The sequence below is a fragment of the Syngnathoides biaculeatus genome, chromosome 23, assembly GCF_019802595.1.
Source record: "Syngnathoides biaculeatus isolate LvHL_M chromosome 23, ASM1980259v1, whole genome shotgun sequence".
Lineage (NCBI taxonomy): Eukaryota > Metazoa > Chordata > Actinopteri > Syngnathiformes > Syngnathidae > Syngnathoides > Syngnathoides biaculeatus.
In genome coordinates this window covers 10671800-10694758 of record NC_084662.1, presented here as the reverse complement: position 1 = coordinate 10694758, position 22959 = coordinate 10671800, and the positions used below count along the sequence as shown (strand labels likewise).

At 43.8% G+C, this 22959-nt stretch overlaps 2 protein-coding genes across 12 annotated transcripts; one reads left to right on the top strand and one right to left on the bottom strand.

The window, feature by feature from the left end:
• Positions 1–61: 61 nt before the first annotated feature.
• agbl5 (AGBL carboxypeptidase 5) lies at positions 62–12625 on the bottom strand. 11 transcript variants are annotated; one of them, XM_061812036.1, is made up of 16 exons: positions 11677–12208; positions 11117–11374; positions 10083–10254; positions 9845–10011; positions 9498–9675; positions 9247–9425; positions 7817–8339; positions 6635–6804; positions 6412–6547; positions 5692–5894; positions 4570–4775; positions 3854–4024; positions 2704–2824; positions 2575–2627; positions 2279–2382; positions 62–2187 (listed from the first exon to the last, which is right to left on the bottom strand). In XM_061812036.1, the coding sequence occupies exons 2-15, from the start codon at positions 11314–11316 to the stop codon at positions 2288–2290; spliced, it is 2574 nt and encodes an 857-aa protein (XP_061668020.1). In that variant the 5' UTR covers positions 11317–11374; positions 11677–12208; the 3' UTR covers positions 62–2187; positions 2279–2287. The 11 variants fall into 11 exon arrangements, with proteins under 11 accessions (XP_061668020.1, XP_061668019.1, XP_061668017.1 ...); XM_061812035.1 differs by having other exon boundaries at positions 63–2190; positions 11677–12207; XM_061812033.1 differs by having other exon boundaries at positions 64–2187; positions 2715–2824; positions 11677–12207.
• A 1062-nt stretch (positions 12626–13687) lies between these two features.
• Positions 13688–22959, top strand: selenoi (selenoprotein I). The gene is made up of 11 exons (XM_061812603.1): positions 13688–13822; positions 14184–14433; positions 16784–16852; positions 17807–17915; positions 18275–18349; positions 18443–18705; positions 19517–19625; positions 19720–19768; positions 19865–20045; positions 21001–21180; positions 21528–22959. The coding sequence occupies exons 2-11, from the start codon at positions 14374–14376 to the stop codon at positions 21591–21593; spliced, it is 1161 nt and encodes a 386-aa protein (XP_061668587.1). The 5' UTR covers positions 13688–13822; positions 14184–14373; the 3' UTR covers positions 21594–22959.

Sequence of the window (22959 nt, the reverse complement as noted above, 5' to 3'; positions counted from 1 at the left end):
CTTAACTCCCTTATATTCTAAAAATTGCCAACTCGCCATCAAACAAAAATATCCCAAAATAAATTAGAATTGGCGGCACAGTTCTGAGGACCTGGGTTCGATCCCGGCCCTGCCTGTGTGAAGTTTGCGTGTTCTCCCCGTACCTGCGTGGGTTCACATCCCAAAAACATGCAACATTAATTGGGGCCACTAAATTGTCCCTAGGTGTGATTGTGAGTGCGACTGTGTCTCTCTGTGCCGTGCGATTGGCTGGCGACCAGTTCAGGGTATCTCCCGCCTCCTCCCCGTTTACCAACCCTCGCGAGGATAAGTGGCAAAATAAATGGATGGGTGGAAAGTGGCAAAGTAAATGGATGGGTGGAAATTAAGTCATCTAAATTGACCAATAGCCGCAGTAAAATAACAACATAGACATCACAAAAACAATGACAAAAATTTTGTCCCATAATACTTTTTATAGCATATTATTAAACACTTATTGGTCCACAGAGAAGGTATTAGAGGGACACATTTTTACTACCCTTAATCACAGGACATAGAAATGACTTAACATTGGTCATCTTAAGAGAACGTAAAGGAAACATTTAAGACTTAAAACAATTTTCAACGGTATTGTTTGAACGGAACCTGCCAAATTCCATCCAAGCACAAAATCTTCTGTACAACATCCAGTGTATAAAGGAGCAGCATTCAAGTGGATACTTCTTATAGGCAACATCTTATAGAATGAGGTTAGTTGACAAGGTGCTCGGTGGTTGAATGTGTGTTAACTGGTGCCTGACTTAAGAGTTTGACCAAGCTTGTAACTCGATTTACTTGTACATTGTATATCAAATCAGTTGTTCCCACGAAATTAATCCATTCCAGCCCTGAAAATACCCGAATGCTTTTTGTTTGCTCACAGTTCTGAGGTCCTGGCTTCAATCCCGGACCCGCCTGTATGGAGTTTGTTGCAAAAACATGCAGCATTAATTGGACACTCTAAAATTGCCCCTAGGTGTGAATATGAGTGTGGCTGTTTGTCTCTACGTGCCCTGCAATTGGCTTGCAACCAGTTCAGGGTGTGTAACACCCCCCCCCCCCAGCTGTGAGCGGCTCTTGCATTGCACACGACCCTTGTGAGGTTAAGCAGCAAAGAAAATGGGTGGATGGAATAAGAGAATGTAAAACAAAGTAATTCTACGTTTATCGCGGGGGGTTAGGTTGAGGACCTCACCTGCAATAGGTGTTATCTCCTAAGTAGCGTTCACATTTCTTTTTTTTTTTTTTATATTTTAAAGCTGTATGAACCTTCCCAGACTTGTTTAATCTTCGCCACAATCCAATTACCCTCCGCCATCCTCTAATAAACTTTCTAACCTCTGGGGAGGAAAAAAAAACCCTTTCACAATAAATACATTAATACACAACGCAATGAATCTGCAATAGGTAAACCGCGTTTTGATATGTAATTCCTGTGCGTACTGTAGTATTTGTGGGGTGTATCTTTAGTGAGTAACACCTCAAGCAGGTGAGTCTACCCGTTAAGTGTTTGGGTGTTGAAATTGGGGGGGGGGGGAGCCCAACCAAAAAAAAAAAAAAAAAACCTTGTCTGCCGCTTCTTGTCCAGTTGAGGGCGTTACAAATATCACAATTGCTAAATTTAACATGTCACTCAAGTGGCGGCTCATCTGAAGCTCGCTCACAACACAAAGTTAAAAAAAATCAAAAACATAATTGACCAAGTGACAACTTGTAAGTTGAAAAATCTGCAAATTGGTACACTCCTTAAGTCAAGGTACCAAAGGTATCATCAGTATGTGTGAGGGTGTCAAAGTCAACACTGTACGAAGATCAAAATGAAGGTAATCTCTTGTTTACACTCACTGTGGTGAAGGCACTTAAACCCGACAACAATACGACTGCAGTACACGACGGACTCGATACGAAACTATACACGACGTTTGATCGCCACTTCGTTAGGAACAGCCGCCGCACAACATAAAGACGGGAACTGCAACGTGAAACCGCTGTCGCTATCGAAGTTAGCTTTGTCTTTCTGATGGGGCGGGCGACGCTCTGGTTGTTGAGGAAATGCGTACTTGTGGGGACCGGGGGAGGGGGTGGGTCGCTATTTCACAACGTGGGCTCGGGCCGTGGTCCTCTTGTGGGATTTACACGTCTGTTGCTTGCTTCGCTCTTCGTCAGCTGCTGCGGGCCACAAAAAAAAAAAAAAAAAACTACAAAAATGAATTTTTGTGCAAAACGTGAGTACTTCCCGGTTAGCTCACGACGTTACCTTGAATGATCACGCTGGGGCGGCTTTTCGCGAGACGCGCCACGGCCCCGTCGGACCCCCCCGCCTTCTTGTTGCGTGCGCCCACGTGCGGCTGCAGCTCGCACCTGCGCGGGCGACACAACGTTCGAGTCCGCAACGAGTCACCATCTCGACGTACAGTACGCTCGTTGAAGTTAGCAAGCATTTTAATTCTTATTGGCGAAATTTTAAAAGTGACAGTGATATTTGTGGGTTTTAAAAAAAGATGTTCATCTAAAATCATGTAACAGTAACAAAAAACACATTTTTGTACTCACTTGCTAAATTTGACCGAGGCCAGGATGTGCTCGGGTCCACAATCTTTAGCAGTCTGTGACAGATGAAGAAAAACCATTAAAACGCCATCCGACGCCAAATGATTTAATTACGTATGAAAATGAGTATACTGGAGGCTGACCGCTGCGGCCACGCGGTGCCCGGCGTTTCGGTTTCCTCTTCCGCCTCGGCTGGGGCGCGCGGGTAAAGCTGGTTTGGACCAGGTTTCCGTCGAGCCTGCAGAGCCCAGGCCTGCCGAGCACACACGAGTCCAAAAAAAGTAATACGGGTCACAAGCAATTCTTTTCATGAACATTCAAGTCATCTGCTCGTAACAATTAGCACCACCACAAGAGGAAAATGCACATTGTGTTGTCAAAAATGAAGGTTTTAGTACAAGTACCTGTTTGCAAAATTCACAGTAAGAAGCTTGACAAGTGACACAATGCTGTGTGCGCCAGTAAGTGTTGTCCCGAGACCTTTTTCGGATCAGAACCACACCACGTTGTTCAAACTTATATAACCTAAACAGTTTTACACCACTAGGCAATAAACAGTGAACGGCTGGTTAACTATACTTAACATGATCGAGTACAGCGGTGCCTCGGTTCTCGAACACAATCCGCTCCAGAAGGCCGGTTGAAAACTGAAACGCGTTTTCCCATTACAATCAATGGAAAATGAAATAATGCGTTCCAAGCCTAAAAAAAGTAGTTTTTTAAAAGATTTTTTTTCTAGCATTTCCTTATAATATCCTGCATAATAGAAATGCATGTATTAATACTTTATATAATTAAATCATTTAAGAAATATATATATTGTTTGCTTAAAATGTATGCTTTAGCAGTAGAGTATGCTAGGCTTGGAGTGCAAAACCAAAGCAAAAAAATCTCGAAATTTTCGTTCCAAAACTGATTTATACGAAAACCGAGGTACCACTGCACCACTTTTATTCAAGGTTATTCGTATTCACATTTTCAAGTGTGTATATATATATATAGATATTTTTTTTTCCTGAGGTAGCTACTAGAAGATAATGTGATCTTCTACTACAATTGAAGTTAGCACCAATAATGTTGGGAACATTACACGCGCAGACAAAATTCAATATTTAGCCATAATACCGATACACGACACTCCCGAGCAGGGGAGTTGTTGGTGGGGCGGTGCCCTGTGGGGGAGACGCAGGGCGAGCTCGGAGATGAGCCCGAGTCGGGAGAAGCGCCTACAGCTGGGGGGGAGGAGTGAGGACAAGGCTCGGTGGCAGCAGGGAATACACACCTGCCATGCTCGAGGAGACCGCCGCCGCGCACACCGACGACGACGAAGACGAGGAGGAGAGCGGGGGTGAGGGCGGAGGGCGGGGGCGGGCAGACGCGTGGCTGTTGGCGGGGGAACGCAGAACGGCGCGGTGGTGAGGAGGCGGGCGTCTCTTCTCCGCAGTTTTGGCGTCTGCGGAGACAGACACACCTGCTGACTAACGTGCAGGGCCGGGAGTTTGGGGGGGGGGGGGGGGGTTAATAGCATGCCGAAGGCCGTGCAATTGACGTTGTGCTGAGCCACGATGCCCCGGAAATGCTGACCAGGCTATCACAGCTCAGGTTTTACAGATAAATGAAAGATCCGTACAATCCGAGGCCCTCAAGAATCGGCACCGTTGTCAGATTCAAGGTAACCGATGTACTTAGCTGTAAAATAATGCTACGGTATTGTTAGCATGTGGATGCTGACATGCAATCAGAGAAGGGGTAGGGAATTATGTTTTATGTTTATGCCCGAGGTCAGGTGACCAGCTGCTCCTGGGGATAGAGCTTTTTATTCTGTTGCCGGTCCCAAAGTCAGAACGACTTCTGTCCTTGTTCCATCCGCATTTGTTCTTATGAGCGCAGACGGTTGCAGCCTCGTGTCGAAAGCTTGTCGGTCATAGCAACCGTCACCGTGGAGTGGTGTGAGACATCAGTCACGAAAAGGGGGAGGGGGGGGAAACGGCAACTCACCCCGTGCGGCTCCGGCGGACTTGTGGCCGCGGCCTCGCCCGCTGCCGTGGCTCTGCGAGTGCGCCCGCGGCGGCGGGCACCCGAAAGTGAAGCTGGGCGACTTGGGCATCTTAGGGGAGGGCGTCAGGCTGCCGCTGCTCTGGCTGCTGCAGCGCAGCCGGCCGAAGGAGCCCTCGGGCGGCGGGTCGCTCAGACCGCTGCCACGCCGTCGCCCACACATACGTGTTTTAAAAGCGTGCACAAGATATCGATTCATATTTCCTCTGCTATATCACAGTTCATCTCCTCCTCTTCCATTTAGTTGCTGAAAATTCTCTTTTATTTATTTTTTTAGATTATACAGGCAAGCATAAATTTGGAATTGCAAGCCTTTGTCACAGGTGTCAAACTCAAGGCCTCGGGGCCAGATCCGGCCCGCCACATGATTTTATGTGGCCCGCGAAAGCAAGTCATTTATGTCAACTTCCGTGATTCTTCTTCAGATTTGCACCAAAATTTCAAATTGTCATGTCATATAAATCATAATCTTGAGGTATTGGAAGCGTTTTTCACATTATCAAACATCAACAATGGTTGAAAAACCCATTACTCTTGATTTCTGATTCCAAAAGTATTTCATAAATTTCATGCGATAAGGCGATACATAATTTTTATGGTTTCACAGTCATAATGGCCCTCCGAGGGGAAACCAGAACTACAATGTGGCCCGCGACAAAAATGAGTTTGACACCCCGGATTTATGCGGTACCACGTTGCGCTACGACATCCGGGTAGCACTGAATTCGACTGAAAGAGGCAGAGAAGGTCTACAACTATGCTCCAGTAACAGTCGTTTGTATAACCATGACGACGTGTCTGGTTGAAGATTCATAATTAATCTTATGACATCACTTCCCATTTGCTCATCTGTCACATTTGACATTTTAGCATTAAGCTAGCGGACTTTCGTTAGATGAAATCATATTTGGTTAAACATTTCAGTGTCATTTCCTCTTTGGAGAAGCACTAATGAAGACTTTTAAATATGTTTTCATATGTTTGAATGAGTGTTAATGTTTTCAAAGCCTGTGTGAGGAATAGAAAAATGTGTGTGTGCCTGTAAGTGCATGTGTGACAACTCACTTCAGCAAGGTCTTGGGCGGCGACGTCTTTCTGTGCTGCTGCGCCTTGGCGCCGAGGTGGGCGTTCTGGACCTTGGTGCTACGCACGTGCTTCAGCACCCACGCCCGCAGGTTGCCAAGGCAGCTGTGCTCCGACAAGACCAGGCGGGGCCACGGGTTGCACTCAGCCATGTCCAGCGCCGAGATGGCCACGGCGCGCCCCACCTAGTGGGGGCGACAAGTGTGAGCTGCAACTCTTACCGTGGCGTTCTCCAGACAGAGGTGTGTTGTATGATATCAAAATTTGATAAAATACTATTAGAGAATGCCATGATGCATTTTTGGTTTTTTTTTAAATAAACGGCACACTTTCGTCTTCGGGTAGCTTAACACGTAAAGTTACTGCAAAACACCATAGACATGCTAACAAATGCATAGTCACTAGTCTTATAACCCAAAAGAAATGTGGTGAAAACTGTTTTAATACTACATATGTTATTACTGGATATTATTACAAAGTTCAATATCATTGAAGTCTATTTTTGTTGTTAAAGAAATATTACAAAATGGAGGGTCAACAGATTGTCATTTCCATTCAATAAAAAAAGATGATGATGTGAGTATTTTGAGTTAGGAGTGTGGTCAAGGAGCAAATGAAATTCATATCTCAAAGCACGATAGTCTGTACAGTATTACTATAAGTGATATCATTTAATAATGTTGGTTGGTCACCTTACTATACCTGCTCAAAGATTTCCGGCGTGTACTTGAGCGGAAATGCGGGCGCGAGAGGGGGCGTGGCTCGCCCGTTGTCGTGGCACGCAGCGGGGACGGCGTTCAGAGACTTTCCCGTGTTGTAGTTGCATTCTAACGTGTAGCTATAAAAAAAAAAAAAAAACAAACAGCAAAGACATATTTAATGTATGATATCTCAATACAAATGCGACGGCATGCGTATATTTCACCTGTGCAGGATTCCGATGGCTTTGTGCACGGCGACCCGTCCGCTCCCTTCCTTCGACTGACCGTCGTGTTTGTCCCGCGCGTACATGTTCTTCTCGGAGAAGTTGCAGCCCAGGAAGTCGAAGTGTGGCGAGTTGATGGCGATCAGTCTCGGGTACAGCATGTTCTCCACCTTAAACGCACCACAAGCACCGCGACACTTCATTTTCCCCATCTCATTTCCGTGACGGGACAAAGAAAGTCAATCAATCAATCGATCTGATGATGACAAATATGAAATTACTACAACACAACAAACTGAATTATTTATAAGATAGCTGAGATAGGGTCCAGTGACCCTCGTGAGGATAAGATCCACAGAAGGTGAATTCTTACTCTCATAAAACACACCCTTTTCTCAGAAAACTGAAAAAAATGTTCTTCCAAAAATATGTTTTAAAATATCTGTAACTGTAAAATGTTTATATTGTTTCTCACAATATTACATCTCTTGTACTATTTTCTCACGGGCCACGTTGTAGTTCGGGTTTTCCTCAGGGGGCCGTTTTGACTGTAAAACAATAAAAAAAATGTTTAATTGTCTCGTCATGTTTATATAATCAATTTATGAGAAATCAAATGAAATCAGAAATCAAGGCTAATGTGTTTTTCAACTATTCATGTTTGGTAACACAAAAATCCTTGCAATATTTCAACTTGATCCTTTATATGACAATTTGAAATTTTGGTACAGATTTTTACAAGAATCATAAAAATGGAAACTCTTAAATTTGGCTCCGCGGGCCACATAAAATCATGTGGCGGGCCGGATATGGCCCCCGGGCCTTGAGTTTGACCGCTGTATTTTATGGGGTGGAATTCATTTTGTTGGCATAAAATTCAGTCTCGTAAAGATTACTACTTTAATCTCAGTTTTTCTTGCAGCTTTTGGATTCATATCCCAAGCTTTTTATCATAATATACATCTATGGCAATGTATTTTCTATCTACAATATTATTTTTTTTAAGTAACGATTCTCATTTTTCACCAAATTTCAACTTTGTCCCCCAATGACAACTACTGTATTATTTAAAAAGTTGTGGAGTGGTTGCAGAGAGAATTCTCAAAATATGACAAATTTTTCCGATGAACTATGTCTCTCTCTTTCAATGTTGGATGGAAAATGTGTTCATCTTTCTTTTACCTGGTGGTTCTCATCAGGCAGATTATTTCCGTACATGAAGCAGCCTCGCTTGGAGGCGTGGCCGTGCAAGTCCACGTAGTAGGCCACGCCTCCCTCCTTTGGCAGAACGGCTTTCTGCTCATCTTCCTCCGTCCGCGCCACTTGGGTCGCTCCCCCTTGCGGCGGCTCGGCGGCGGCCCCGACGATCTCCGAGGAACCCGACGAGCCGCCGACGCGGTCCTTCGCCGTCCGCCCGTTCTCCTCCGTCGCCAGGACGAGCTCGGGCCGGCGGAGGGTCGGGTCCTTCGCCGCGTTGCGCTGGTTCAGGCTGACTTCCAGGGCGGTGAGGTCGGGCGCTTCGTGCTGATCGGCAGGCGCGACGTGAGAGGGGGGGGCTTGGACGCGGAGGGAAGGCCCGGCGGGTCGGGCGTCCTTGTGCAAGTGGTGGTAGAGCAGCAGCGTTTTGGCGGCGTAGATGGACGGGTGCAGCTCGGGGCTGGGATTCATGTACTGCCTGTTCAGGTTCACGCCCCGTGAATCAGTCCTACGCAATAAGAATAATAGTAACAGTGTTTACATTTTTTTACTTCAATCATCACAATCTTTGGCAGCAGATTTATCTACCGTTACATTAGGAACGCATGGAAAATCTGAGTTGTAATACAAAAATTACCAAAAGTAATTTATTAATTAAAATAGCTTTATACTCTGTACATTGTTTCCAAAATATTTTTCTTCATAAAATTGAGAAAAAAAAAAAAAAAACAACAGAAATGACTCCTTTAACTTACCGTAATTTCTGGCCTATACGCCGTGATTTTTTTCACACGCTTTCAACCCCGCGGTTTACGGGGTGATGCGGCTAATTTGTGCATTTTTTTTTCCCTAACGGCCGCAAGGGGGCACTCGAGCGGAAAAGGTAAGAGTGAGACCGGTGGAATATATGTGCCGAGGAAGTGACTTTTACCGGTCCGGCCCCATTACCGCTGCGCTAGCGTGTGACTGCCGTGACTCGGTGATTTTTACCGGCATGTGGTTTTTTTAATTGGCGCTGCTAACACGGAGGCACTAGCGTTAAACTAGATCGGTGGAATATATGTGCAGAGGAAGTGACTTTTACCGGTCCGGCCCTGTTAGCCAGGCACTGGCATGTTACTGATGTGTTTCAGTGATTTTTACCGTTTTTTTTTTTTTTTTTAACTGGCCCTGCAAGTGTTGTGCTAGGGTTAGCGTTACACTCTCCTTGTACCGTCTTTGTAAATATCTTGTGTTTAAATGTGGGCACTTGCGGCTTTTACAAAGCTGTAGCATATGTATGTACCAAGTAGTATTTCCTTAACAAATGTACTTGGTGAGGCTTATAACCAGGTGTACTCTGTAGGCTGGGAATTACGGAATTTTGCAAAATTAGAACTACCGCGTGACGAGCAGAAGGGGAACGTCGTCCTGACCTATAGTGGCCTCGCACGACCCCATCCGGGTTGAGCATGGGTATCAGCTTGAAGACGAATAAGTTTCTGAGCGCGTGGGCCCGCGGGTCGTCTTTCCGCAGGATGAAGTCCAGAAAGCCGTTGAAGACGAACGAGGACGGCGTCTCCCCGGGATGCACGCGGCTGCTCAGGAAGAACACCTGCAAACGCGTGCAGTGGACTGACAATGGCGCCCAGATGGCGAAATATAAAAATTGGACGTGTATTGGTACCTTTTTGTTGTCGAAGCGGTGAGGTCGAGGCACGGCGGCGTCGGGGAAGAGCCGCGGTAGACGAGGCTCGCGCTCGTCCCGCATGCCGCTGCAGTTGGTCACGGTGAGGAGGTCCACGCGGTTGCCGTCCAGAGAGCGACACAAAAGCTCACGGCGGTAATAAATGTCATCTGGGGGGCTGACACGCGCAGGAGGGTGGGCGGATAAGCATCATTTCTCCTGTCTCAAAACTTATATTAATACATTGTTTAACACCAAACGTCGACCTGGCAACGGTATTTTTACAAATCAAGCAAAAATACATACAAAGAGCACAATGTAGTAGAGTAGAATGACTTGTATCTTACCTGGCAGGACCGAGCCGCGCCGCGTCACAGTGGCTGTCGTCCAAGCGCTGCAGCATCTCCTGGCACTCGGCGTAGGAGAAGGGGAAGCAGAAGGAGAAGAAGGTGGTGGCCCCTCGGACCTCCGGCAGGCGGTGAGTGAACGACAGGATGAACTGGTTGCGCACAATCTGCAACGAAAGCGATGACATTCTTAGCGGCGTCGACGTCGCTGTTATTATTTGGTGGGAGCGTCGGGCACCTCGGTGCCGGGTCTGTCCCGGATCCGCTCCCACTTGTTCTTGCCGGGGAGAGTCCGCACGAGCGGCGCCATGCCTTGACTGTAGAGTTTCCTCTGGTTGTTCATGTTCATCACGTTGATCTTCAGCAGCTTGGCGGGCGCTGCGCCCTGCACGCTGAAGTGGAACCACGTCCTCAAACACACACGCACATTTATTACAGAAATATTACATCTTTTGTCTCATGAAAAATACAACTGCCACGTTACACCAACTAATCACATTAAAATGTTGACCTTTTTTGAACGCTTGTATTAGGACATCTTAAAATTATTTATTATTATTATTATTCAAATAAAGTCCCTAATTGGACACTCTAAATTGCCCCGAGATGTGATTGTGAGGGCGACTGTTTGTCTCTATGTGCCCTGCGATTGGCTGTCGACCAGTTCAGGGTGCCCGTTGACAGCTGGGATAGGCTTCGGCACTCCCCGCGACCCTCGTGAGGATAAGTGGCAAAGAAAATGGATGGATGTAAAGTCACTTGGTACAATTGGCTTTTTCGAAGAAAACAATGACATGTCAGCGAATTGGAAGATCTTGAAATATTGAGGTACAAAAAAGGTTATACTCTAACATGATGTCATACTCAGATATTCCATGTAATTTTGGAGTACTCTTACATTATCTAGTAAAATTCCAACTTCATTTTTTTTAATATAAGAACATTCTCTTCAAATAAAGGCTTTATTCTCATTATTTTCTCCTTAAAAATACACCTTCGCTCTTGAAATATTTCCAATTTTATTCATTTACAATATTATAACATTCGTGCAATAATAAATATGTCTCTGACGTCAGGTGGACGCCTCATCTATCCAAAACTCAAAACTCTCACTTTTTAGGAAATTTAAAAAAAAAAAAAAAAACTAAACAAATTTTCAAAACGTTAGTCAATCATTTGTAAAAATTACAGACACATGGTGAAAATGAAAATTGGCCCAATTCGGAGATGCAAGGGTTTGGGCCCGACGCCAGCCAAGTGGCAGCCACTCACCTGTTGCCGTTCTCGTGTTCCGTGCCGGCGCAGTCAGGCTGCGTCCACACGTTGAACTCGTAGTCGGGCAGGTTGGCGGCGGAGGCGGCCCCCGCTTCATTGTGGGGGCTCGGCGTGCGCTTGGTCACCCTCTCCACACGGGCCAGGTTGCCCGAGTCGAACTTGGAGCTGAACACTATGGTGCCGAAGCGAGCCTCCATGACCGGGGGAGGAGCTTCCTCTTAGTACGCGTCCATACGCCACAAAAGCTGATGGCCCCTAAAAATCACAGAAAAAAATAAAAGGAGGAAGACTTCGAACGGTGTTGTTTTGGACAGCAAATTTGTTTTTTTTTTTCAATTTCAAAAGTGTAACTTTGACAATAACAATTTAAACACTTTAAATATGTCGTTCCTGGCACAAGAAACGGTGTGCGACAATATAAACAAATAAGAGCGACACCCAGAGGAGGGCGGATGAACTACAACAGTGATCAAACGACACATTTCTCGCCAACAAACACTCAATTCGATCCCAGCAATGTTTGAAAATGTGACGAATCGGATTGTTTTGCAACTAACCAGTCCATGTTAATGGGGCACGACACAACAACGGCCCCGGTTCCGTCCCACCTCCTCGTTGCACAGCTGACCCATAAAACAGCCGCAAGACATCGGTGGGGAATTAAAACCTCTCGCGTTGTCCTATCCGCCGGCGAGCTTTAATTTTCATCCAGTCCGAGTAATAAACATCTGCACGAATGTCCAACGGATGCTGCGTTGACGTTCAACGGGCCCTGAACGCCACCTTGTCGTTACCAAGCTGCAGCGGACAACTTAGCCGCCGAGGTGCTAGCAAGAAAAGACTCGTCGCTTTGCTCGAATATCAATGCATTTTTTCCATATCATTACTAAATATCACCACGAACGTGTCCTCGACGCCGCGCAATTAAATATTAACCTGATTAACTGATCGATATCCGTGTGGAAGTAGCTATCCTTTATTTTTTTTTTAACTAGTTGGTCGTAACGCCTGAAGCATTCACGACCTCCTGTAAATGTGAAAGTGCAGTCGCGTGCTGCGTTCGCTGACTTCGTGCATTTTTTAAATTATCACTTAATAAAACAAGATTTTACTCTCATAAACGAATATCCTCGTAGTCACGTTATATTTGTAGTAGTTGCAGTACATCATGGAAAGTTGGCCAACCCTCGTACGTGTGTTGGGTTCACTGACACTGACGTCTAACTATGCGGATGTCTGAATGAAGCGTTCAGGAGCTTCTGTAAAAACATGATCATGTTTATATGCGCGACTGTGGTGCACTGTTGATTATTTTAGTTCGCTGTTAATATTAAATAGTTTAATATGAGTTATATGAGACTCATATATATAAGATAAGATTCCCCATTCAAAGTCCATCTGCTCACCTTGCTCATAGGAACTCTTTCGTGACCGGGTCTCGGAGGTTTTCGGCCTTCTATTCTGATAACCAGGAAGACAAAGTCCCCCCCGTGACGTGGCCACGCCGTGTGACATTTACTAGCCATACGTGAAAAACGTTGCACTGTGAGAAGGTTGGTTGCCATGGTAACAAAGTGACTGTCTTGAGATGTGACGTACCCCTGCTTCTCAATGTTATTCTGTAACCAAAAATGTATTAAATATTGATATCCCACCTTCCAAAAAAGCCCATGGAACCGATGAAGAATAAAACAAATACTGTATTATTACAGCACTGCGTATTAACTACACGGAAGAGGGGGAGTTTGGGTATAGTTTTAAGGAAGTATGGGCCCCACCCGACCCCCAGAAGTTTTCATCAATCCAACCATCCATCCATTTTCTGTGCCGCTCATCCTCACGAGGGTTGTGGGAGTGCTGGAGCTTATACCGGCTGTCGGAGAAGACCCACGCAAGCACGTGGGAGAATATGCAAACTCCACATAGACGGGCCGGGATTTGAACCCCGGTCCTCAGAACTGTAAGGCCAACGCTCTACAGCTGATTCACCATGCTGAATTTTAACAAAAATAATCGTTGAAATATTTTTTTTAAATGATCACAACTGAACCATTCTTTACAAAAAATGCTATTTTGTAATTCCTGATCATAAAATGTCAATTTCAGTCCAACGTTACGCAACATTACGCAAAGTGATTTGTTGATGAATTCGTAAGGAGCGCCTACGACTGCAATCCTTAAAGCGATTTCTCCTATGAAATATCATATTACATATGCTGTACAATTTTTTATTTATTGAGTTTGCCAGAAAGTAAACAACGCGACATTGTGGTAATCCTGGAAATAGGTGTCGCTAGTGAGCACAAGCCACCATTGGCGTGCCAACGCTCTACAGTTGCTCCACTCTGCTGTGATTATCATTGAGATATTTTAGAAAATGATTTAAACTGAAACATTTATGATTTCCAAAACACGCTATTATTTTGTAATTGCTGATCATAAAACGTCAATTTCTAGACAATTTTACGAAACATGATTGTTTAAAGTGATTTATTGATGTATTCGGAAGGAACGACTCCGACTGAAAAGATATCCTTAAAGGGATTTTCTCTTGTGAAATATCATATTACACGTGCTGTACAATTTTTATTTAGTGAGTTTGAAGAAAGTAAACAACGCCACGTTCTGGTCATCCGGGAAATAGGTGTCGCTAGAGAACACAAGCCACCGGTGGCGTGCCAACGCTCTACAGTTGCTGTACCTGTGAGTTTAAACAAAAATAATCATGAAAATGTTTTAGTAAATAATTAAAAATAAAACTTTGTTTTTAAAAATACTATTTTTTTAGTAATTGCCGATCATAAAATGTCAATTTCTCTGCAACATTACGAAACATGATATCTGAAGGTGATTCATGAACGAATTCATTGATGAATAGTGACTCCGACAGAAAATAAATCCTCAAAGGGATTTTCTCTTACGAAATATCATATTCGATGTACTGTACAATTTTTATTTAGTGAGTTTGCCGGAAAATGAAAAAAAAAAAACACGACGTTGTGGTCATCCGGGCGCTAGGTGTCGCTAGTGAACACAATCCACCGGTGGCGTGCCTCCTTTCCAGGGAGGAGCTGCCAGCCCCGGCAGAGAGTGTTCCGATTTCACGTCAGCCGGCGTGACCGACTGCGGTTGCTCTCTATGGTCACTTAACGTCGCCTCGGCCGCTGAAACTCAAACCCGCAACGTTGGGCCGGCACCAGGAGGATTCGAATCGTCATTTGTTGCAACGCGTCGCGACGGCGGACTGCTCCACCATGGCTCTTCTGTACGAGTACGTCACGCAGGAGCAACTCGCAGGCTTCGACAAATACAAGGTAGCATGCTAGGTAGCTAGCTCACGCGTGCATCTGTATGTATGTTTTCTGTATGTTGTGTTGGTTTAAACTCCTACACGCTGCTCGCGTCAAATTTGACCTCATTTGACAGGAATACAATACAATTGTGTCTAATGTTATACCTTCGTCCTGAAAAAAAACCCCAAATCACTCAAAATACACAAAGATGAAAACCTTATTTGTATACTGTATATGGTTTTGTGACAGTTCTCAAGAATTAGCTTGAAAAAGTCACATTTGTCCCACAGAATAATGATCATGCAAACTAAACATACTGAAAGGAGCAGAAGTCATCCAGAGGTCACAAAGGAGGCATTGACCCAGGCATGAGGTCAGCACTGGCAAAAAAAACGAACCTCAAAATAAACTTTTGCTTTCCTCTGAGAATTAATCATTCATTGAATAATTTCAGACAGGCTATTAGTACATTTTGAAAAGAGTTTTCTATACAATTTTGAGACTGATTACAATGTTGACTGCAAGTACTTACATTTGAGTACATGCCAATATTGATTACTTCATAAAATATAAATAATAAATATTGAGTATTTATTAGTACCTGCTTGATAATACCATTACACCTTGCACTTTTGATAGAATTGTTTTAATCATTTTTTTTTCCTAGTTGTAGGAATACATTCAATTACAGAAAAAAAATGTATACTTAAGAGATTTGTTATGCTTTTACGAAAAAAATAAAAAAGATATATAGACGGGACCAGTTGAAACTTTGAGATAAAATGTCATAAAACGTTTGACTATTTTTCGTATTAATGTGTTATTTGTTTTAGAATTTAGATAAAGTTTTCAGGTAATTTTTTAAAGTTGTATATGTTTGAGAAAAGTCATTATGGTTCAAGAAGAATGTTGTGTATTTACGAGAAAGAAGTTGTTTACTGTTTAGGTAAAACGTTAAGTTAATGTGCCATAATTATTTATTATTTATAGTATTTAATTGTAATGTTATTGCTTTTTTTGGTCTAATTTATATAACAGTTGTGTATATTGTTTGTTGATCTGTGAAGTTGATTAATTGATCATTTAAGGTCTTTACTGTACACAGGATTTTTTTATATTGGTATATATTTTTAGATTTTACTTAAGATAATTGAAATCATTTGGATGTGTGATTCTCCCCCACTGCATTCCCAAGATATCAGATCGGGACTCGCTATCGGCACATCCTTAAAAAAAAAAAAAAAATCAGGCGCTATAAATGTGATCGGGACTTCCCTAACCATAATGACTTTCTTCTTCACTGAGACATTTCTCATAAAAGCTTTTTAACGGTCGCACTTTGTGACTTTGCGGGAAGAGCTGCAGGCCGAGTATCGGAGTGGTGCGTGGCGAATGCAAACGCTCTTTTGCTGTATTTCACAGAATTGGGAAATTGATCATCGCGAGTTTTCAGCTCGTGCGATCACATGGCGCAGTGCGGTTACCGCATCCTTCCTGCTACCCTCCATAATTAGCAGTGTCACCGCGGTTACTCAGCACCTTCAGCTTGTAATGTAAAAGTTGACTGTACTGAGTGTCATAATTATGCCCATTAGTTATTGACTGTGCTGTGTCGGTATTGTCGCGGATATCGTGTGCGTCCCATGGTACCAAGTTGACATATGACCCCTCCTTTGGTCTATTTTTTTTTTTTTTTTGGGGGGGGGGGGGACTTGTGTTGCATGACAAAATTTCAAGTCCCATCAAGTTTCAGATTGACTGCCCTGTTAGTAACGCATGCGCAATAATCACAAGGGGACTTTTCAGCACGGGGGAGCGCTCAGACCGTCACACCGGTCAAACCTTTCTGTAACGGCACAAACAGTCAAACCCAAATACCAAACCAGAGCACTTGCATGCAACGGATATTTTATTTCGGTTTTACTCGACTGCCAGACCATGCCAGATTATTTCATTTTCAAAACAGCGTTGCGTGACTTACGGCAAGATAATGGTTTGAACGCCCAAGTTCCACTCTTCAACCTCGTGAACGTCATAAATTCATTCCGCGACGCCTTGAGGTGAAACGCCGTCTAGATTGCAGCGTGATGAATCTCTTGCCAGCCCCAGAACAAAATTTGGAATTTTTCATTTTTGTGGTTAAGAATAATACAATATAGAAAAAACAAGGTCCCACACCCTAATATGGAAACGTATTTAAAAAGGTACACACGTCTGGTATGACATACAATAGATGTCAATTTGTGTTAAATTACTACACAAGGAAATAAATTACACAGGCAGGCTCGGTAAGCATGTGTGTTTGTGTTGTTGTGCACGCGTGTCACGATGACATAATGAAACTGATAGTGTGTTGTGTGTGTGTTTGCAGTACAGCGCCGTGGACTCCAATCCTTTGTCCGTCTATGTCATGCACCCTTTCTGGAACTTTGTGGTGAAGGTGAGAAACGGGCTTGTGTGTGTGTGTGTTTTAATAACTACTGACGCTCCTCACAATGTTGAATAACGTTCTGTATAATAGTCGTCAAATTTGGGCTCTGGGATGCCTAGATCAGGGGTGTCAAACTCATTTTTGCAGGCCACGTTATGCGTACGGTTTCTCTTAAAGGGCCGTTATGGCTGTGAAACGAGAAAAAATCTTTTAACCGCCTCATCATATTTACAGATGAAATTTATGAGCTAGTTTTGGAATCAGAAATCAAGAGTAATGGTTTTTTCTAACTATTGTTGTTTGGTAACACAAAAAATGCTTGTAAATAGCTGAACGTTATCATGTAAGATATGACAATTTGAAGTTTTGGTACAGATTTGAACAAAAAAATCATGGAAGTTGATACACATGATTTGCCTCCCCGGGCCACATAAAATCATGCGGCAGGCCAGATCTGGCCCCGGGGCCTTGAGTTTGACACCTATGGCCTAGATGGTTGTAATTAATGTTCTCTCTGATGTGATTTAGTCACGTGTGGCGTTAGACCATTAAATGTAAACCAAGAGTACGAAATCTGATCAAAAGTGACACAATGAGAGGAATTTGGCAAGAAATATTACAAAATAAACAGTTATTTTGTTTCCATATAAAAGTCGCTATCAGACCACAAATGATATTGTAACATCCTTCCATTTTGTTTCCTGCTCATCGCCACATATTTTAGATTTTTTTTGGGGGGGAATAACTGTTGGCCTCCTGAAATTAAATATTTTTATCGTCATACAAACAAATGCATTTGTACCAAGGCCTCTTTATAAACACCTTACGAGTAATGGTAATTACGGCTCACACCCATGTTTAAAAATCATTATTACAAATTTGCTGCCATTAAAGAATCATTTATGATTTGAATCTTTCATTATCGTCGTTCTGATCAGGCATATCTTTGTCCTGTCTTCGTAGTTTCTACCAAAATGGTTGGCCCCGAACCTCATCACGTTCACCGGCTTCATGTTCCTTGTGGTCACCTTCCTCATGTTGGCCTTCTACGATTTTGACTTCTACGCCTCAGGTGTGTTGACCTGGAACGCTGGTGACGCCACTATCAGCAGACCAGTGCGCACGAGGTGAACCAATCACTAGAATGCATCCCACCGGGTCATCGGGGGGATTTCAAGGCGCGGCGAGAGGCGCTAGCTCGCAAGGGTGGGCTCCTTTTAGCCAACTGATGGGTGGCGGGCTCGATTGTGGCTTCACCACCTCGCTTGGTCTTGCGTGGGCGTGTGGTGCTACATCACGGTCGGTGCCACAGCTGACATTTTCCACTCAACTCCGTTCCCCCACACGGCTCGTGCGTCATTTGAGGAACGAAGCAACAACCTTATCGCGTGCGCTAAGCTGCATTTTTAATTTTGCATGCATGGGTTTCAGACGCCAAACATCAGCATGTGCCTAGCTGGGTGTGGGTGATGGCGGGGATCTTCAACTTCCTGGCCTACACACTCGGTGAGCAGCCACGTTTGCGCCGCCTCCTCCACCTCTAATTTGTTTTCCCGCACACCGTGATTCCGTGTTTTTGTTTTTTTTTTCTCTTGGTAGACGGTGTGGACGGCAAGCAGGCACGTCGCACCAACTCCTCCACGCCTCTCGGGGAGCTGTTTGACCATGGGCTGGACAGCTGGGCCTGCATTTTCTTCGTGGCAACTGTCTACTCCATATTTGGGCGGGGCGCCAGTGGTGTGGGCGTGGCCACGCTGTACTACATCCTGTGGGTGGTCCTGTTCTCCTTCATCCTGTCGCACTGGGAGAAGTACAACACGGGCGTGCTCTTCCTGCCGTGGGGCTACGACATCAGCCAAGTGGTGAGGCTGAGAAGACTTTTTCTCTAAGTTATCATGAGCAGTGATTGTTATTATGCATGGATAGAAACTTCAGATGGGTAAAAGACAAAAAATTTTCAATAAAAGGTGAAAGTAAAGTCATTTTTTTGTACGTTAAGTTAAAGCTACCCTCTACAATTTGATTATTTTTGTTCATATTTGTGGGTCCCTGGAACCAATTAATTGGATTAACATTATTTCCTATGAGGAGTATTGCTTCAGTTTTTGTACGATTTGGTTTTTGTCACAAACGAATCACATAATCGAAGGTTCCACAATATTTTTAATACAAAAAAAATATATATAACTCTACTTTGTACTTTTTGACATTAGAAATTGTAAATGGCAACACCCAAAGTGACTTTTCACGCGTGCAAAACGATCAATCAAAGCTGTTTACTTTCCATCAGGATACTACATAAACAGAATCGAGCTAATTCTCGTATCTGTGAATAAGATTTGAAGCTGCGGTTTGATCTAACAACATTTACAAGACTCAAACTCATGAATTCAAGTCGGCCGCATTCAAGCCTCTTGAAAGAGTTTCTGTCAACTTGAGCGTTTTAACCATGTGAAAATGTCCCGATTGTGGGACTAAACAAAGATTATCTGATCTTGAACTGAAAGTGAGGAATACCTCCACTCGATGACTAAATTCCAGTTTTCCCTGCTTAAAAGAATAAATACCCGCACACTGCGCTTGAGTTTCTTTCCCTTTCATTCCTCCTCACCTGCACGCAAGTCTCCCGCGTGAGCGCCGTGTAAACTCCTCCCCCTTTTTTTTATCTTCCAGACCATCTCCGTGGTCTACTTGGTGACGGCGGTAGTGGGCGTGGAGACCTGGTACCAGCCCGCCCTCTTCCACTTCCTGTACAGAGACCTTTTCACCTTCATGATTGTCGGTGCGTTCCGTTTAACAGCGACGATATGTTCAAAAACTACATAATATTGCATGGTGCACATTCACCTTTTAAGTTCCGTCTTGATGCTTTTCAGCTTGTTCCTTCACTGTGACTTTACCCATGAGCCTCTACAACGTCCTCAGGTATGTTTTTTTTTTTTTTTTTTTTTTTTTTTAAATGTCATCCCTAATTAGCACGCAACTGTAACGGGAGCGTAACTCGGTGTTGTGCTCGTTCAGGGCGTACCGCAGCAACTCGCTGAAGCACGGCAGCTTGTACGAGGCCCTCCTGCCCTTCCTGTCGCCCGTGCTCCTCTTCATCCTGTCCACCGCTTGGGTGCTCTTTTCGCCGTCCAACATTCTGGAGCTGCAGCCCAGGCTCTACTACCTCATGGTGGGCACGGCCTTCGCCAACGTCACGGTGGGTGTCCTCCACTGACTGCGGAAGGTACCTCGGCCCCGGTTAGGGGGAAATTGTATGGCCCGTGCCCCCTACCTGTGATAGTTCATGGATTCATATAGACTTTACACTGAAGTTGGTTGACCTTACATATTTTTTACAGTATTTTTAATCAATTGAACTCATTAAATAATTAAGGTATTTCTTGTATACAAAAAGAAAATGACAGTAAAATAGACAATTTTACATGTAAAATTAATCACAAGTTTATTACAAACAAATTTTGTGAAATAAAAGTACATATACATTTAACATTTTATGAAATAATTGGCTAATTTATGTATAGTATTTTAAATAAAAATGATCAGTAAAATATTCATTGACACTTTTGTTTTATGAACTAATTTATTGTAAATAAGTAAATTGTAAATACACATTTGACATTTTTACCCCCAAAATAGTTCAGTCTCAATAATGGAAGAAATCACAGAGAAAAAAAAAATACCCAACATTTTTTTTCTTGCATAACTGGTTAATTTATGTATTGCAAATTAAAAAATACAAGTAAAATAACAAACACATTGATCATTTTATAAATACTGCAAAAATAATGTCACTTGGGCAGAAACCCATCACATCCATTCTTTTTTTTTTTTTCCATCATTCGATACTTTTGGCTAGTCAATGTTATTTTTACAAATTATTGACCAAATGAAAATGCTTTTTGTTTTCAAAAGTGATATACATTTCACTTTAGTTTAAAGACCATTTGTGTCATGAACTATCATTAAGACAATGAATGAATTAGGTAATTTTACTAAAACTTTTGGGGGGGAAAAAGACCACTTGTCCCTATCAAAAATCAAATGTGAGTCCCCGACCGCTAAATTTTGTTCAGCTACTATCTTCGGCCTGAACGTTTTTGTGTGTGTGTGTGTGTGGTGTGTGTGTGTGTGTGTGTGTGTGTGTGTTGCAGTGCAAACTGATCGTGTGCCAAATGAGCAACACGCGTTGCCAGGCGCTGAGCTTGCTGCTGCTGCCGATGGCCGGCGTGGTGGCGCTGGCCCTGTCGGGCCTGGCGCCCGACGAGACGCTGCTGCTGCACGTGTGGACGGCCGCCGTGGTACTGGCGCACGTCCACTACGGCGTGTCGGTGGTGAGGGCACACGCGCCACACACATATTAGATATCGAATCCCTTTTCCTTATGATAAATATTTGGAATTCTGTTATTTTGATTCTAGTCCAGCAAAACCAACAGAAATTAAAATTACGATGGGTCACACTATTTGGCAGGTATTGAGGTGAACTTGGGAAAAGTCACATGGCAAATGTTTATGTATCAAAACCTCGTTAAGGACTTGATTGGCAACCTTGTGAGGGTGTGTTATTCATGTTTATTTATTGTGATGGCAGATTATTTGGAAAGTGTTGTTGTAACGAGTGTTGCTTATTGTTCCTTTTTTTTTTTTTTTAAATCACTCTTTTTTTCCCTTGCGTGCAGGTGCAACAGCTCAGCAGCCACTTTGGCATCTTGGCTTTCTCGCTGAAGAAGCCCAGCAGCGACTGACATGAGGACGAACGAATCGGCTTGAAAGGAGCAGAGGTCTAGACCCCCTGACCCCCCCCCCACACACACACACACACACACTCCCCCGACCCCCTTTTCTCACTCTGCTCTGTGACACCTCACGCTCATCACCGCGGCAACCGTATCCTCTCCATCCAGCAAGGACCGCCCCAAAATACACATGGACAAACAACACCCATATTTATTTTGATTTTTTTTTTTTTTTTTTTTTGATTGGGGGACTCAAGGGCCTCCGGCTTACCTCATTGGAGGATTGATGCAGTGTTGAGCCAATGAGGTGCAAGTGTTTCCTACGGAAATGTTCCATTTAAGGGCTGCCGAGCCAATTCTCACACACGCACACAGACTGACACACACCGTCTGCTTTCAGGCAGACACGCATCATTACAATATTATGAATGTATAATAATATTAAGCCTTGATGGAACCGTCATATTTTCAATGGCATTCTCAGCACACCAGTTTCATTTAACCTCTTTCGAAAATGGGTCAGTAATTCTAAAACGGTTATTAATTTTGCACGGTGGGTTTTTGGAGGCGGAGCCGACTGGTGGATCCCGCGCGGCGGCCACGGTCGGCTCCGCCTCGCGCTTACGGTGACGAGTTGCGGGTGATACAGGGAAGTGTCGTGTTCTTCACGCCGATTCGTTCTTTTCGTCGTTGTTTCCGGGTCGCCACGGCGACGGCTGCCGCTTGAATGAAGAGTGCGTCCCAAAAGCTGAGCGATGGCGCGGAATCACTCTGAGGGGAGCGAGCCCACGCCACCCGGCCTTTTTTTTTTTGTCATTGAAAACAAAACTTTTTTTTTAACAACTTGTTGCGAGCGAGCAAGGGCCTCCACCCGGCCAGGTCGACGTCTGCGTCCGCAGATCGGCTAGTAATGCCTGGCGATCGGGGAACGAGTGCCGAGGAAAGCTGGCATGCGTTTCAAGCACATTTGAGTAAGTGTATGTATTTGTTTGTCTTATAATATTTCATGTTTTGATTAACGTATATGTAATGATTCACGTTGTCGGTCGATGATCGTCTGTTTGTTTGGGTGTGTTCGGCCTCTCGAGTGTAGAAAAGGAATCTTGACATCTACACGGAATGAACACGAGTTTATATTAGTAAAGTTCATGTGTGCGCAATCAATACGTGGCTAATTTATGTGGTGCTATTCACACTCCATCATAATCAAAGTGGAACAAAATAATCCCCATGTGATTACCCCCCCCCCATTTAACCACTATGTTGGAAACACCACGTGTTTTGTTTTTTTTTTAATTAAAAAATGAAAAACTGAAAATGCTTGCAATGGTTTATAGTCCTGAGAATATCCGAATAAATGCTACTAAAACTGGAA